A 17,212-nucleotide genomic window follows, 5' to 3' on the forward strand; every position below is an offset into this window, starting at 1 on the left:
CCATAGTTAGTGATGAGCCTAACAATGTCCAATGCAAAAAAGGGTGTTATTTTTCTCACCCGTATTCAGAAACGCTACACGTTTGCTCAAATCTCATTCTCAATCAACGGGGGATTCTGGGAATATTCAGCCCTACAAAATAACCCAACGAAAAGCTCAGAAATTTTCCTGGGCTTAACGTCAAACTTTGTGGGACTCGGGTGCTACTCGCACAGCTAACCCTGCATTTCTACTTAGGGCCATTATTTATAGCCTGCTTCTAAGGATAAGAATCTTCTAAAGCAGCCTTGGTGGCGCAGTGGGCTAACGCCTCCTCAAGTAACACCAGCTGCCTGCAATTAGTGCGGGTTCGAGTCCCACCAGGCTCAAGGTTGACTCAGCCTTCCATCCTTCCGAGGTAGGTAAAATGAGGACCCAGATTGTTGGGGGCAAGTAAGCTGACTTTGTAATAATGCCGCTTGGGGGTGTGTGTGAAAGCCCTAATAAGCAGGCATATACATAGAATGGAGGCTACTGCTAAGCTGGTAAGCCGCCCTGAGTCTTCGGAGAAGGGCGGGATATAAATGGAATTAAAATAATAATAATAAAAAAGCAAGCAATATAAAATCTCTAAAAGAAAAACAACAAAAAATCCACAGCACGCATTATCTCAAAGCTAACCAAAGACACTGAGGATCCTTTCCTGAGGGATGGAGAAGGCAGGAAAAGGGAGAATAGGACAATTGATATAATGATAGGATATTTGAGGTGCTGTCATACAAAATGGGGGGGGGGGGGTTTGTCAACCTATTGATCGAAGCACCTGAGGGCAGGAGAAGAAGCAACGGATGGAAACTAACCAAGGAGAGAAGCAACTCGGAACTAAGGAGGAATTTCCTGGCAGTGAGAACAATTAACCAGTGGAACTACCTGCCTCCAGAAGCGGTGAATGCTCCAACACTGGAAGTTTTTAAGAAGAGACTGGACAAGCATTTGTCTGAAATGGTATAGGGCAGGATTAGGCCACCTTGGCTCTTTTATGACTCGTGGACTTCAACTCCCAGAATTCCTGTGCCAGCATGGGGAACTAGGGCTCCTTTATGACTTGTGGACTTCAACTCCCAGAATTCCTCAGCCAGCCATGCTGAGGGGAAAGGGAGAGGTTTCCAAGCTGAGCCAGGCCGGCTCAGGAATTCTGGGAGTTGAAGTCCACGAGTCATAAAAGAGCCAAGGTGGCCTACCCCTGGCCTAGGCCTAGGCCGCTTTATGACTTGTGGACTTCAACTCCCAGAATTCCTCAGCCAGCCATGCTGAGGGGAAAGGGAAAGGTTTCCAAGCTGAGCCAGGTCGGCTCAGGAATTCTGGGAGTTGATGTCCACGAGTCATAAAAGAGCCAAGGTTGCCTACCTCTGGTATACGGTTTCCTGCCTGAGCAGGGGGTTGGACTAGATGACCTCCTAGGTGCCTTCCAACCTGATGATGATGATGATGATGCTTTCATTTTACAAGGCTTTGCTGGCAGGGTTAGGGTCCAACTTTGACCGAAAAAGAAGGGCGGCAAGATCTCATGGCTGAGGTGAAGGCATTCGTCAAATGGATGAAGATGAAAAGATGTGATTGAAAGGATTAATCTGTCTACAGGGTTGCTACGACCCACTTGGTTTACATTCCAGGATCAGAGCAGCCAGAAGTGTTCCTGTGTCACAAAAATCCCTGGTGTGTGTGTGTGTGTGTGTGTGTGTGTGTGTGTGTGTGTGAGATGCAACCAAATACAATAGCAAGCTGATTAGACTTAATCACCCAAAATCCCACTGTAAATATATTCCGGAAATAAAATCATGGAGTGCATTAAGAATCCAAGCGTTTTTGTGCATCTTGTTTATGTAAGTGAAAACATTCATCGGGAGAAGCTAAATCTGATGAGGTTGGTCTGTTCGAAACCTGCAGCTCAGAATCTAAAGCCTGAAGGATAATCCAGAATGTTTAAAGCTTTCCATTAACAGAAAAAATCGTTGAAGGCCTACAGCAATCCTCAACCAGTTACCCGATGAAAAGGATATGGCATTTATCAGTGGACTGTCCTTAGGTGCGATTTGTGATAGGTCAGTGCTGGCTGGGGAATTCTGGGAGTTGAAGTCCACCTACTTTAAAAGTTGCCAAAACCGAGAAACACCGCTGTCGGCATCAAGCTGATTGCCTTGGGAGCAAAGCTGGTAGACTTGGTAAGTCTTTAGATTAAGCCAAAAATAAAAAATAAAAAAATGGTCCTCTGCTATTAAATGACCTGCTACGTTTACAAGTTAATATCAAAACACCATTAAATGACCTGCTAGGTTAATATTAAAAAGCATCAGAAGGCAAAACAAGAAACAATGGATGGGAAGTCATCAAGGAGAGAAGCAACCTGGAATTAAGGAGAAACTTCCTAACATTGGGGATAATTAACCCGTGGAACTGCTTGCCTCCAGAGTTTGGGGGGCTCCAACATTGGAAGTTTTTAAGAAGAGATTTGGGCAACCCTTTGTCTGAAATAGTATAGGGACTAGATTTGTTCCAATCTCTAAGGGGCTGCCCCCAAAGCAGAGGGAGTCAAGCTATTCTCCAAAGCACTTCAGGGCAAGAGAAGAAGCAACGGATGGAAACTCATCAAGGAGAGAAGCAACCTAAAACTAAGGAGAAATTTCCTGATAGTTAGAACAATTAACCAGTGGAACAACCTGCCTCCAGAAGCCGTGAATGCTCCAACTCTGGAAGTTTTTAAGAAGAGACTAGACGACCATTTGTCTGAAATGGTATAAGGTTTCCTGCCTGAGCAGAGAGGGATGGACTAGAAGACCTCCAAGGTCCCTTCCAATTCTATTCTGACTGATAGTTAAGGCAGCTGAGCTGAAAATCTGTAACACCAAACAGAGTGAGGTATGCTGAATTTATCTGAAAGTTGATTCTTTCAATTTATGGTGCTGGGGACCATCATTCTTGAGAAGCCCTTGGACTGCGAGGAGATCCATCAGTCGATCCTGAAGGAAACCAACCCCAGCCCGTCCTTTGGAAGGACACGTACTGAAGCTGAAGCTCAAAGACTTTGGCCACCGAATGAGGAGAGAGGAAGGACCCCTCGGAGAAGACCCCCAAAGTTGCGGAAGACGGAAGGCAAACGGAGAAGGGGACGGCAGTGGAGGAGATGGTTAGATATGTCATCAACGCAATGAACATGAATTTGGGCAAACTCCGGGAAATGATGGAGGGTGGGGGTGGGTGGGGGCTGGCTTCCTGTGGTCCAGGGGGTCGCAAAGAGTCGGACGTGACTTAGTAACTGAACAACAATTTATCACCTAGGTTTATTACCGTTATTTCCTTTATCTGTTACCTTCTCCTATTTTGTTTTTTTTAAAAATATATGGTTAATCTACCACCTATTCTGTATCTGTGCATTCGATTTTTCCTGCCACTGAAGTGCCAATGAACTGCGTCTGCTTGGATGGGGCCCAATGGTTGAGATTTGTCAACATTCTTCTTTTTCGCTTAAAAATCATTTTGAAATTGCTCAAAAGAAAGCGGTTCTTAAGGGGAAGCCCAGATAATTATATAAGAGCAGGTTTGCAAAAAGCTAGCAACTGTGCAGAAATAACTTTCCCCAAAAAATTTTTTTGGGGTGTGTGGAAATCAAGCAAAACAGGAAAACGCTAACATATTTTTTACGGCGTTCAGTTATCCAAAGTCCCTTTGGGGTCATTTTCTCCCAACAAGGCTGCGATAATTTTCACACATTTTTCAGATGTACCTTTCAGGCTACAGATGCTTACCGCCAGTATAAACTCATTTTTCTGTCGGAGTCCAATTCTATATATGGACCCGAGAAGGCTCAGCGTACGGACATGAAGCAATAAGAATGTGTGTCAGCCCACACATTTGTCAATGCTTAGTCACTTACACATAAAGGAGACAGGATTCAGACGCAATCTCATGCATTATTGAACAGGACGGAAAGTGTATGCAATGGGGGTTTGCCATCTAATATGTCTCCCGGGCTGGGAAGTTTTCAGTCTGAAAACTGGCTCATTTCGGAGGCTGAAACAGCTGGAGCCTGGAATGTGGAATGTGGAATGTGGAAAGGAAAGGAAAGGAAAGGATGGAATGGAATAGACCGGAAGGAATGGAATGGAATGGAGTGGAATGGAGTAAAATGGAATGGAATGAACAGAACAGAATAGAATAATGTGGAATAGAATAGAATAGAATAGAATAGAATAGAATAGAATAGAATAGAATAGAATAGAATAGAATAGAATAGAATAGAATAGAATAGAATAGAATAGAATAGAAAATATGGAATGGAATGGAACGGAACGGAACAGAACAGAATAATGTGGAATAGACTAGACTAGACTAGAATAGAATAGACTAGAAAAGACTAGAATAGAATAGAATCTTTATTGGGAATAGAATAGAATAGAATAGAATAGAATAGAATAGAATAGAATAGAATAGAATAGAATAGAATAGAATAGAATAGAATAGAATAGAAAATATGGAATGGAATGGAACGGAACGGAACAGAACAGAATAATGTGGAATAGACTAGACTAGACTAGACTAGACTAGACTAGAAAAGACTAGAATAGAATAGAATCTTTATTGGGAATAGAATAGAATAGAATAGAATAGAATAGAATAGAATAGAATAGAATAGAATAGAATAGAATAGAATAGAATAGAAAATATGGAATGGAACGGAACAGAACAGAACAGAATAGAATAATGTGGAATAGAATAGAATAGAATAGAATAGAATAGAATAGAATAGAATAGAATAGAGTAGAATAGAATAGAAGAATGAAAAAATAGAATGGAATAGAACAGAACAGAACAGAATAGAATAGAATAGAATAGAACAGAACAGAACAGAACAGAATAATCTTTATTGTCACTTTGTAACTCAGAGCAAAATTAAGTGCTGTCCACAGTGCACACTAGACACAAGTAAAAAACCAAAATAAGAACATACATTATAGACACACATCCTTCACATTCTACTCACCAATGCACTGTCTTTAATATTGCAATGTACTCTAACTCCTGTACTATGAGGTCTTTCTTATTTTTTTTAAAAAAAGTGCTATCATCCAAATCTGCATTATAGATTGCTTGTGCCTATTATTGTTCCTCTGTTGTTTTCTATGTAGAACATTGCCACACAGCTAGAAAAGTTAGGTGCGGAAAATCGGTTAAGAACTGCTCCATCTGCTGGCAATATAAATGAGTATGAAAGGGGCCAAAAACAGAACAGAGTTGTAGTCCTCGACTTACGGCTATTTGTTTAGTGGCCGTTCAAGGTTAGATAAGTCACTGAAAAAAAGGGAAGGATGGCCATTCCCCACACTTACGACTGCTGCAGCGTCCCCACGGTTACGCGATCAAAATTCAGATGCTTGGCAACTGACTCACATTTGTGACGGTCGCAGCATCCCAGGATCTGTTTGTGTGTGTGTCTGTGTGTGTGTGTGTGTGTGTGTGTGTGACGCAAGCCCCTTTTGCGACCTTCTGATGAGAAAAGTCGACAGGGAAGGGGCAATCACTTAAGAACCGTGTTAATGATTGAGCAACTGCAGTGGTTCACTTAGCAACTGTGGCAAGAAAGGTCGTAAAATGGGGCAAAAGGCACAAAACAAATGTCTCGCTTAGCAACAGAAATCTGGGGCTCAGTTGTGGTCGTAGGCCGAGGACCGCCCGTACTGACTAAATTGGAAATGTGCATTTCCCTCCCTCAAAGTCTTAACATTAGACACTGAAACAGTCAATAAATCAGGATTAAAGAAGGGATAGCTTTTCAGCTCTGTGGCCCGTTGTATATGAAGCTAGGAGCCCAACTATCCTAACAACAACAACAACAACAACAATCATAACTATAATTATAATTTGGAAGGGACCTCAGAGGTCATCTAGTCCAACCCCCTGCTCAGGCAGGAAACCCTATATCATTTTCAGACAAATGGCTGTCTGGTCTCTTCTTAAAGACTTCCAGTGTTGGAGCATTCACCGCTTCTGGAGGCAGGTTGTTCCACTGGTTAACTGTTCTATCTGTCAGGAAGTTTCTCCTTAGTTCCAGGTTGCTTCTCTCCTTGATGAGTTTCCATCCATGGCTTCTTGTCCTGCCTTCAAGGTGCTTTGGAGAATAGCTTGACTCCCTCTTCTTTGGGGCAGCCCCTGAGATATTGGAAGGCTGCTATCATGTCCCCCCTTCATCCTTCTCTTCATTAAACTAGATATCACCCAATTCCTGCAACCGTTCCTTAGATGTTTTAGCTTCTAGTCCCCCCCCGATCATCTTTGTTGCTGTTCTCTATATGTATATGTATGGAGGTGATATTGCACTGTTCCTTCTATGATTTTAGTTTACAAGTAGGCTTAAGAACACTTTTCCTAACCCACTTTCACAGCAGTTTCACTCTCCTAGTTGAAAAGTCTCTACCTTATCTCTCTCAGCCTTGGCAAGCTTAAAACGTGGGAGTTCAACTCCACCTATCTTAAAATTGCTAAGGTTGAGAAACGTGGCCCTAAACACGTCTCCAAGGTTGCTGCAAATACTGTTGCTATCATAAGCAGGCATATACATAGAATGAAGGCTACTGCTAAGCTTGTAAGCCGCCCTGAGTCTTCGGAGAAGGGCGGGATATAAATGGAATTAAAATAAATAAATAAAATAATATCTATGGAGATTCTCAGTCATCCAAATCACGGTTCCCTACAAAGTTGCTTTTTCCAAATGGCAACTGCACTTCCTTGAATTTTTTTCCCCCTTGAAGATGTTTCATTCCTCATCCAAGAAGCAAAACATCTGCGAGCAAAAAATAAATAAAAATAAAAATAAAATCAAGGAAGTCCAGTTGCCTTCAGGGAAAAGCACCTTTGCGGTAACTTCGATACTTCTAAATACACAGCTTTTTGCGGGTGGCTTGCTATTTATTTATAAGGGGTTTTATTGTTTTTCGGTTAGGCCCGTTTTGGTCTTTGATATAAATTTAAGCAAGTAAAATAATCAGCGTGCTCTACTGGAATACAAATACGTCAGAATAAAATCTGCTGGTTCTTTCTGAAAATTAAGCTGCCCCAGTTGCATTCACGCATTAGTAGAAAATAAAACGCGAGCGTATATATAATCTAGTATTTAAGACATAATTTATGAGGACTGATTGGGGATACATATTGCTTTTCTCTACTGAAACCTCTGTATTTTTTATTTAGGTAAAGGTAAAGGTTCCCCTGCACATGCGTGCTAGTCGTTTCCGACTAGCTCATCTCCGTTTCAAAGCCGAAGAGCCAGCGCTTGTCCGAGGACGTCTCCGTGGTCATGTGGCCGGCATGACTAGATGCCAAAGGCGCATGGAGCGCTGTTACCTTCCCACCGGAGTGGTCCCTATTTTTCTACTTGCATTTATACGTGCTTTTGAACTGCTAGGTTGGCAGAAGCTGGGACGAGTAACAGGCGCTCACTCTGCTACGCGGCACTCGGGATTCGACATGCCAAACTGCCGACCTTCTGATCGACAAGCTCAGCGTCCTAACCCACTGAGCCACCGCGTCCCTATTTTATTTACCAACTCCCTAAAAAATACCACTCTGGAGATTGATTTAGCGAAGTGTTTCTCCATCTTGTGAACTTTTACAGCTGCCTGGACCTCAGCTCCCAGAATTCTGCTGGCCGGGGAATTCTGGGAGTTGAGGCCCAGACAGCTTAAAGTTCAGAAGGTTGAGAAACAATGGTTTAAAACAGGCATGTCAAACTCGGGACGTCACGTCATGCGATGTATTGTGGCTTTTTCCCCATTGCCTGCAATGGGGTGGGCACGGTTTCGGTGTGGCGCATCTGGCCCACGGGCTGGCAGTTGGACATGCCTGGTTTAAAACAGAAGGCTGATGCACACTGATGCACAGGCTTTCAATAAACAAAACTTACTTACCTTCCAAAGGTTCTATGCCAGTTGCTTGTGCCAGCAAGTCCTCATGCCTTGCAACGACCTATAAAGTGAAAAGAATCAATCTGAAGCTTAGAAACGTAATTTAGATTTTAAAAGTATTTGAAAAGACCCTACTGGCCTCTCAAACCATGGATCTCCCAACAAGCTTGGGGATCCTATAGAAACAGGAAGCCTACAAGGTGGTGGTATCGTGTACAGCAGGGTTGTCAAACTGCCGGCCCACGGGCCGGAGTGTCACGGAGAAACCGCGCCCATCCCATTGCCGGCAATGGGAAAAAGTTCCAAGACGTCACACGACATCCCATGACGTCGCAAGTTTGACATGTCTGATGTATAGGATATTGGTCCATTCTCCTTCATTTATATTCATGTTGGATTATTTTTAAGGGTTATTTTAGACCTGTAGTGTACTAAACTCCCAAGAGTCATGTTTGCAATATAGGCAGCTATGTAAATAGGCAGGAAGGTATATGATAGGTAAGTAGATAGATAGATAGATAGATAGATAGATAGATAGATAGATAGATAGATAGATAGTCAGTCAGATAGATATAGATAGATAGATAGTCAGACACAGGCAGGCAGACAGACAGACAGACAGACACAGGCAGGCAGGCAGGCAGGCAGGCAGACAGACAGTCAGTCAGACAGACAGACAGACAGATTGATAGTGAGACACAGACAGACAGATAGACAGACACAGGCAGGCAGGCAGGCAGATAATGGATGGATGGATGGGTGGATGGACAGACAATGGATAGACGGATGGACGGACGGACAGACAGACAAGACAATAGATAGATAGATACTGTGGTTCAATGTGGAGAAAAGCAAAGTCTTACATTTAGGCAGGAAAAACCAAAGGCACGAACACAGATTGGGCGAGACCTGGCTTAAAAACAGCAGCTGTGAGAGGGGCCTTGGAGTCCTAGTGGACGATCACTTGACCCTGAGCCAGCCGTGTGCAGCAGCACCCAAAAAAGCCAACACAGTGCTAGGCTGCATCAACAGAGGGATAGAATCAAGAACACGCAAAGTATTATTACCGCTTTATAAAACCCTAGTAGGACCACACCTGGAATACTACAGCCAGTTTTGGTCACCATTTCACAAAAAAGATGTTGAGAGTTTGGAAAAAAATTCAGAGAAGAGCAACTAAGATGATCCAAGGCCTGGAGGCTAAAACGTACGAAGAACGGCTACAGGACTTGGGTTTGGGTAGTCTAAAGAAAAGAAGAAATAGGGGAGACAGGATAGCAGTCTTCCAGTATCTGAGGGGCTGCCACAAGGCAGAGGGGGCCAGGTTGTTCACCAAAGCACCAGAGGGAAGGACGAGAAACAATGGTTGGAAACTGATCAGAGAGAGAAGCAACCTGGAATTAAGGAGAAACTTCCTGACAGTGAGAACAATTAACCAGTGGAACAGCTTGCCCGCAGAGATCGTGGGCGCTCCAGCACTGGAGATTTTCAAGAAGAGACTGGACAGTCACCTGTCTGAGATGGTACTATAGGTTCTCCTGCTTGAGCAGGGGGCTGGACTAGAAGACCTCCAAGGTCCCTTCCAGCTCTGTTCTATTCTAAGATACATACATACACAGCTAGATAGAAAGCAGACAGAGACAAGTAAGATGGAATCTGATGTCTGGATGGTCAACATGCAACGTTTGCAGGATACACAGCACAGCTCTGCATGTTCTGTTCAGGATTTGCATCTGGCAATGCTAAATGCAGGCCTTCCCGAAAAACCCTATACTGCTCTTAATATTTCATTCAAAATGAACTCGTACTAACCAAATACTAAAACACAGGTTTATGAATATGACCTGCAAGGCTAGAGATAAAGCTTCACATCTCATTTGTCAGTCTCAAAATGGCCGATCTCATAGTTATTGGATGCCTAAGTACAGTAAAGGTAAAGGTTCCCCCGCACATGCGTGCTAGTTGTTTCCGACTCTAGAGGCCGGTGCTCATCTCCATTTCAAAGCCGAAGAGCCAGCACTTGTCCGAGGACGTCTCCGTGTCATGTGGCCAGCGTGACTAGACGCCAAAGGCGCACAGAATGCTGTTACCTTCCCACCGTAGTGGTCCCTATTTTTCTGCTTGCATTTTTACGTGCTTTCGAACTGCTAGGTTGGCAGAAGCTGGGACGACTAACAGGCGCTCACTCTGTTATGCTGCACTTGGGATTCGACCCGCCAAACTGCCGACCTTCTGATCGACAAGCTCAGCGTCCTAACCCACTGAGCCACCGCATCCCTTCTAAGTACAGTACAGATGTGTTAATTTGGAACTGTAAACAAATTACGACACCACACTGCACATCCATATCTTAGATTGACAGCAATGCTCTTATCCTACTTTTATCTCACGCCGATCTTTAAAGTGGTAATACAAACAAAGGGGTGATATAAACGGTACTTACTTGCAAGTGGAGCTCTTTATCTAACTGGCTGATCCCTTGAGCAAGCTTTGCTAATTGTTCAGCAATAACAGCCTGGTGTATTGACTGAGAGGTGTAGGCCTTGACGTCAAAGTCTTCCCGCAAAAAGTCCGCATAACATTCTGAAAGGGACACAGAAACAAAAGAAAGTTGGCTTCCTTTTGCTCAGAGAATAATAATAATAATAATAATAATAATAATAATAATAATAATAATAACAACAACAACAACAACAACAACAACAATAGTCGCAAGGTATCTTGGAGGTCATCTAGTCCAACCCCCTGCTCAGGCAGGAAACCCTATAGCATTTCAGACAAATGGCTGTCCGGTCTCTTCTTAAAAACTTCCAGTGTTGGAGCATCCACAGCTTCTGGAGGCAGGTTGTTCCACTGTTTAACTGTTCTGTCAGGAAATTCCTCCTTAGTTCTAGGTTGCTTCTCTCCTTGATGAGTTTCCATCCGTTGCTTTTTGTCCTGCCTTCAGGCGCTTCGGAGTATAGTTTGACTCCCTCTTCTTTGGGGCAGCCCCTGAGATACTGGAGCACAGCTATCATGTCACTCCTCGTCCTTCTCTTCATTAAACTAGACATACCCAATTCCAGCAAGTGTTCTTCCTATATTTTAGCCTCCAGTCCCCTGATCATCTTTGTCGTCCTTCTCTGCACTGTTTCCCGAGTCTCACCATCTTTTTTACATCATGGTGACCAAAACTGGATGCAGGATTCCAGGTGTGGCCTTGGAACCAACAGTCATTTTTGAGCTTGCTGTATGCTGAACAAACAAACCTAGCGTAAAGCTTTACAACCAAGAGCTTCTCCCAAAATATGCCTTCTAGCTCAGCAATTCCCCGTCTGGAAATCTCTTCTTGGTTATCAAAGACTCTGAAGACATCTGAAGCCAGACAGGTACCCATTCAGAGAATAGGTTTTTTTTTTATAAGTCACGATAGCTTCTTTAGCTGACCTAATTAATACCAACTGAGCATCCGGGTCAAGCGCCATCCTGGAATTCATGTTGGTCCCAGGATGCAATCCAGAACAAGAAGCAGACTGCGGGGAAGTTTAAAACCACTTTTGTGAAGATGGACTGTTGTAACATCACCTTGCGAGTCTGACTGGGCTTCAGGAGGACTTTGGTGCTCTTTGAGCTTAGCTGTTTTCGTGCAGATGTTCCTTTACCAAACTAGATTATATCAGTTGTAGGGCTGAAGTTACCTAGTTGGGAATGAAACGTCTGCCATCACCGACAGGGCAAGCCACTAGTATAAACTGTGAGACTGAGGCAAAGACTGTCTGAATGATTTCCTTGGCGCTTTAGATTGCTTTGGTTTCGAGTCATGCGTCTCGCCTCGTCTCTTGGGGAACCGATCTGGCATAACTGCACCAACGCCATCTTTTTTCACCCTCTATACATTAGAAGGGGCTCCGAGTGGCTCTCCTAAGTGGTGAAACTAAATTAGGAACATGAAGCACGGAGGTGCAATCCTACAAGGGGCTTCAATTTTTAGTAGTACCACGGAGAGAGTTGGCGACGCAACTCTTCAAGCTTAGCCACTTGAAGACAGGTGGCCTTCAACTCCCAGAATTCACCAGCCAGCATTGCTTGCCGCTGCCCTGCAATACAGTCACGCATGACAAACGGAGTCCGTGCAATGTAATGGGGAATTCTGGGAGGTGAAGTCCTTTGAAGCTTGGGCCTCAACTCCATGCAACGCAATGGGGAATTCTGGTTGTTTAAGTCGTTTGAAGCTTGGCCACTTGGAGACGGGTGGACTTCCAACTCCCAGAATTCCCCACAGCTTTGACGCCCAAGCTTCAAATGACTTCAGCTCCCAGACATCCCCACTGCACCGCACCGAGGACATCCAAGCTTCAAATGACTTCAACTCCCAGAATTCCCCACTACAATTGCACAGACTCCCATTTGTCACGCATCGACGGCATGGCATGGCAGCAGCCAGCAATGCTGGCTGGGGAATTCTGGGAGTTGAAGTCCACCCGTCTTCAAGCGGCCAAGCTTGGCCAACACTGCAATAGGAGGACTGCAAGCAACTAGGGCAGGGGTGGGGGAAACCTTGGCTCTTTTATGACTCGTGGATTTCAACTCCCAGAATTCCTGAGCCAGTATGGCTCAGCTTGGAAACCTCTCCCTTTCCCCTCAGCGTGGCTGGCTGAGGAATTCTGGGAGTTGAAGTCCACAAGTCATAAAGCAGCCTAGGCCTAGGCCAGGGGTAGCAACCTTGGCTCTTTTATGACTCGTGGACTTCAACTCCCAGAATTCCTGAGCCAGCATGGCTCAGCTTGGAAACCTCTCTCTTTCCCCTCAGCGTGGCTGGCTGAGGAATTCTGGGAGTTTATTTATTATTTATTTATTAATTTAATTTATATACCGCCCTTCTCTCAAGAGACTCAGGGCGGTGAACAGGGCAATACATAAAAGTTAGATACAAAAATTAAAATTAAAATTATTAAAACATGATTAAACAATGCCCATAAATAATACAAATTTAAAATTGAAGTTATTAATAAAAACCCCAACCCGTCCCATCAGGCCAGGCCCGCTTGTTTAAAGAGATGGGTTTTAAGGTCGCGCCGGAAGGAGCGGAGATCGGGCGCCATCCGGAGCTCAACCGGAAGATGGTTCCATAAATCCGGTGCACCCACCGAGAACGCTCTCCCCCTGGGGGCCACCAGTTGGCATTCTTTGACCGGCGGCACCCTGAGGAGGCCCTCTCTGTGGGAGCGTACTGGGCGGAGGGAAGTTGACGCCGGCCGCAGGTGCTCCCCAAGGTATTCTGGACCCAGTTGAAGTCCACAAGTCATAAAGCAGCCTAGGCCTAGGGTAGGCAACCTTGGCTCTTTTATGATTCGTGAACTTCAACTCCCAGAATTCCTGAGCCGGCCTGGCTCAGCTTGGAAACCTCTCCCTTTCCCCTCTGCGTGGCTGGCTGAGGAATTCTGGGAGTTGAAGTCCACAAGTCATAAAGCAGCCTAGGCCTCGGGTAGGCAACCTTGGCTCTTTTATGATTCGTGAACTTCAACTCCCAGAATTCCTGAGCCGGCCTGGCTCAGCTTGGAAACCTCTCCCTTTCCCCTCAGCGTGGCTGGCTGAGGAATTCTGGGAGTTGAAGTCCACAAGTCATAAAGCAGCCTAGGCCTCGGGTAGGCAACCTTGGCTCTTTTATGACTCGTGGACTTCAACTCCCAGAATTCCTGAGCCGGCCTGGCTCAGCTTGGAAACCTCTCCCTTTCCCCTCAGCGTAGCTGGCTGAGGAACTCTGGGAGTTGAAGTCCACGAGTCATAAAGCAGCCTAGGCCTCGGTTAGGCAACCTTGGCTCTTTTATGACTCGTGGACTTCAACTCCCAGAATTCCTGAGCCGGCCTGGCTCAGCTTGGAAACCTCTTCCTTTCCCCTCAGCGTAGCTGGCTGAGGAACTCTGGGAGTTGAAGTCCACAAGTCATAAAGGAGCCAAGGTTCCCCACCCCTGAACTGGGGAATCTCTGCTGCCACCTAGCGATGCCCAGAGAGATCTGCAGTCCCCTAGGCAAGTAATTAATGCCAGAGAACCCACGGGGGTCTTTTTTTGGAGGGGGGGTGTTGTAAAGTAATTAAAACCCCGCCAACAACCAGGGCAGACCCTTCCCCTCGCCCCCCTCCCCGTCTTTCTTCCTCACCATCTCCCAGGAGCTCCCCAGTCGCCGGCTCGGAAAGGGCTGCCGTGCCCGTCTCGGGAGTACTTTTCAGCCCTTCCATGCTGGCACCAGAAGAACAGCTGCGCCGTGACGACATCAAAAAGCGCCGCCCGCTCCGTCGCGCGTAGCACCGACCATAGAGATTGTAAAGGCTAGACATGCCACACGCGTGTCTATTCTCCTTCCCCCCCCACACACACACACCCCAAGATTTCCTTTTCTGATTGGCTCCCTACAAGGGAACTTATTCGATTTCCCCCCAAAAGACAACTTTATAGCATAAATGTCAGGAACGTAAAGCTATTTCAAGCAAATGCGGGGCTTAAGGAAAAGACGGCCAATTTCCATAAACCTCAGTCCTCCCATTGGTGGGTCAGTCTACATCAGGGGTCTTCAAACTCGGCCCTTTTATGACTCGTGAACTTCAACTCCCAGAATTCCTCAGCCAGGCATGCCTGGCTGAGGAATTCTGGGAGTTGAAGTCCACGAGTCATAAAAGGGCCGAGTTTGAAGACCCCTGGTACATTTTCTGGCTCCCTGAGAATAATAAAGTCTTCCGTTGGGACTTTCTGACTGCGATAAAATCTCCCTCAAATTCCGGGAAAAGGACTCAGAGGAAGAATAGGGATTATTCCGGGATGCTTTTCTCCTTTTCCCTGTCAGGGTGATAAAAGGGTAGTAAAAGGCGCAAACACTGGACGGTTCAGAGGGTTGGCAGCTCTTTTGCTGTCCTCCAGTGGTAATTTGGGTTTTACCGTCCAAATCTAGGAAGCCAACTATACAGATAACGATCTTATGGCCGCGATCTCACAAGCAAACATTTCTTATATCTAGGCTCCTTTTTTTAAAAAAAAAATAAAATAAAATGGCGCCGCTTCATGTCGAATTGCATCCCGGGAATTGTTGTTCCTTTCCCACCGCCGGCGCCCCCGCGACCAGCATTCGGGCGGCGTTGCAGTTGCCTTGGTAACGGGCGAGCATCTCAGCCTTGTAGGGTTGGTGGGAGCAGAGAAGAGAAACTAAGCAAATTCAAAATGGGGTGAAAAGGAACACTCGACACAATACCACAACTGCACACTAGGCAGCAGAAATCACCCAATAAAAAAATAATTATCATAGCAATTAGAAGAACTCGCAGAATTCTCCAGCCAGCATGAGCTTTGCAGAGAATTTTGAAAGATCGATCGATCTATCTATCTATCTATCTATCTATCTATCTATCTATCTATCTATCTATCTATCTATCTATCTATCTATCTATCTAATCTATCTATCTATCTATCTATCTATCTATCTATCTATCTATCTATCTATCTATCTATCTATCTATCTATCTATCTATCTATCTATCTATCTATCCACTGCTTTTTTTGTAAAAGAAAAAGGTGCCAGAACTCACACGTCATACAACCCGCCTTGCCTACCCTACAAGGTTCCATCCAAAAAAGGTGCCGGAACTCCGTTCTGAGCGCTCTATGAGAAAAAAAGCCCTGTATCTATCTATCTATCTATCTATCTATCTATCTATCTATCTATCTATCTATCTATCTATCTATCTATCTATCTATCTATCTATCTATTGTCCTTGACGTATGACCACAATTGAGCCCAAAATGTCATTTGAAGTGAGTTTTGCCCCATTCTATGTCTTTTCTTAAGGGACACGGTGGCTCAGTGGGTTAGGACGCTGAGCTTGTCGATCAGATGGTCAGCAGTTTGGTGGGTCGAATCCCGAGTGCCGCGTAAGAGAGTGAGCGCCTGTTACTCGTCCCAGCTTCTGCCAACCTAGCAGTTCGAAAGCACGTAAAAATGCAAGTAGAAAAATAGGGACCACTCCGGTGGGAAGGTAACAGTGTTCCGTGCGCCTTTGGCGTCTAGTCATGCCGGCCACATGACCACGGAGACGTCCTCGGACAAGCGCTGGCTCTTCGGCTTTGAAACGGAGATGAGCACCGGCCCCTAGAGTTGGAAACGACTAGCACGCATGTGCGGGGGAACCTTTATGTCTTTTCTTGCTACAGTTAAGTGAATCATTGTTAAATTAGTAACAGGGTTAAGTGAATCTGGCTTCCCCTTTGACTTTGCTTGTCTGAAGGTCACAAAAGCTTATCACATGACCCCAGGATATTGCAACCGTCATAAATATGAGTCAGTTGCTAAGTGTCTGAATTTTGATCACGTGACCTTGGCAATGCTGCAATGGTCATAAATGTGAAAAACAATCATAAGTTGCTTTTTTCAATGCCGTTGCAACTTCGAATGGTCACTAAATGACTGTTTTAAGTCAAGGATTCCATCCATCCATCCATATCCATCCATCCATCCATCCATCCATCCATCCATCTATCTATCCTTTCAAATTTATATACCACCAGAAATTGAAGTACGCATACCAGCAACTTACCAGCCTTAATAATTGTTAACTTGGCAAAGTTAATAACAAGTACAAGAATGATATTATTATATTTTAGCCTTTGATTGTTTATTTCAAATATACCTAACACTCTTGCATTTTATTTTCCCCCAGAATGGAAACCCGGCAAGGTGGGTTAAATTGACTTTATAGCCATGGCTACCAAAACATGCAGCCCTAGGCACTAAGAAGTAATAATAGTCATTTTTAGATGTCTAAGGATGTCATATCAAAAAATAATGTTTCATATATTATCAGGTTTCCCACACTTAACTGCATTAAGTTTATCAGTTAAACATATTTAATGGAAAATTGCTGTGGTAGTAGTTTTCTGAGCAGCGCTACAATCTCCCATCCATTCTTTTACATCAGGGGTCTTCAAACTTGGCCCTTTTATGACTTGTGGACTTCAATTCCCAGAATTCCTCAGTCAGCATTTCTGGCTCAGGAATTCTGGGAGTTGAAGTCCACAAGTCATAAATGGGCCATGTTTGAAGACCCCTGATTTACATTGTCAAATTATACATAAATGTGGACACCAATAACATGCAGTTTAATATTTTTTCTGGTAATGTCCTTGTTTTTATAGTAAATGCCCTTCTAGCTATCCCCACTGGAATTTTAAAAAGAAAATTAACCCTTATAATATGCACCTGAAACAAATTGATAAAAGAGAGTTCAACTGTTGCATTCTTCTCAGCAACGTATT

The 17,212-nt window shown here is 44.5% G+C and overlaps 1 protein-coding gene across 4 annotated transcripts in view; it reads right to left on the minus strand.

The window, feature by feature from the left end:
- Positions 1–14,160, minus strand: part of COG5 (component of oligomeric golgi complex 5) — a 137,202-nt gene extending 123,042 nt beyond the window's left edge. For all 4 annotated transcript variants that reach the window (XM_083366259.1, XM_083366258.1, XM_083366260.1 and 1 more), the window contains exons 1-3: positions 14,073–14,160; positions 10,378–10,517; positions 7,938–7,995 (exon numbers count right to left, since the gene is read on the minus strand). In XM_083366259.1, the coding sequence (XP_083222385.1) occupies positions 7,938–7,995; positions 10,378–10,517; positions 14,073–14,151 (277 nt within the window). In that variant the 5' untranslated portion in view covers positions 14,152–14,160. The remainder of the gene's footprint in view (positions 1–7,937; positions 7,996–10,377; positions 10,518–14,072) is intronic.
- Between the last annotated feature and the right edge of the window lie 3,052 nt (positions 14,161–17,212).

Source organism: Vipera ursinii, assembly GCF_947247035.1.
Source record: "Vipera ursinii genome assembly, chromosome: 6".
In the NCBI taxonomy this organism is placed as follows: Eukaryota; Metazoa; Chordata; class Lepidosauria; order Squamata; family Viperidae; genus Vipera; species Vipera ursinii.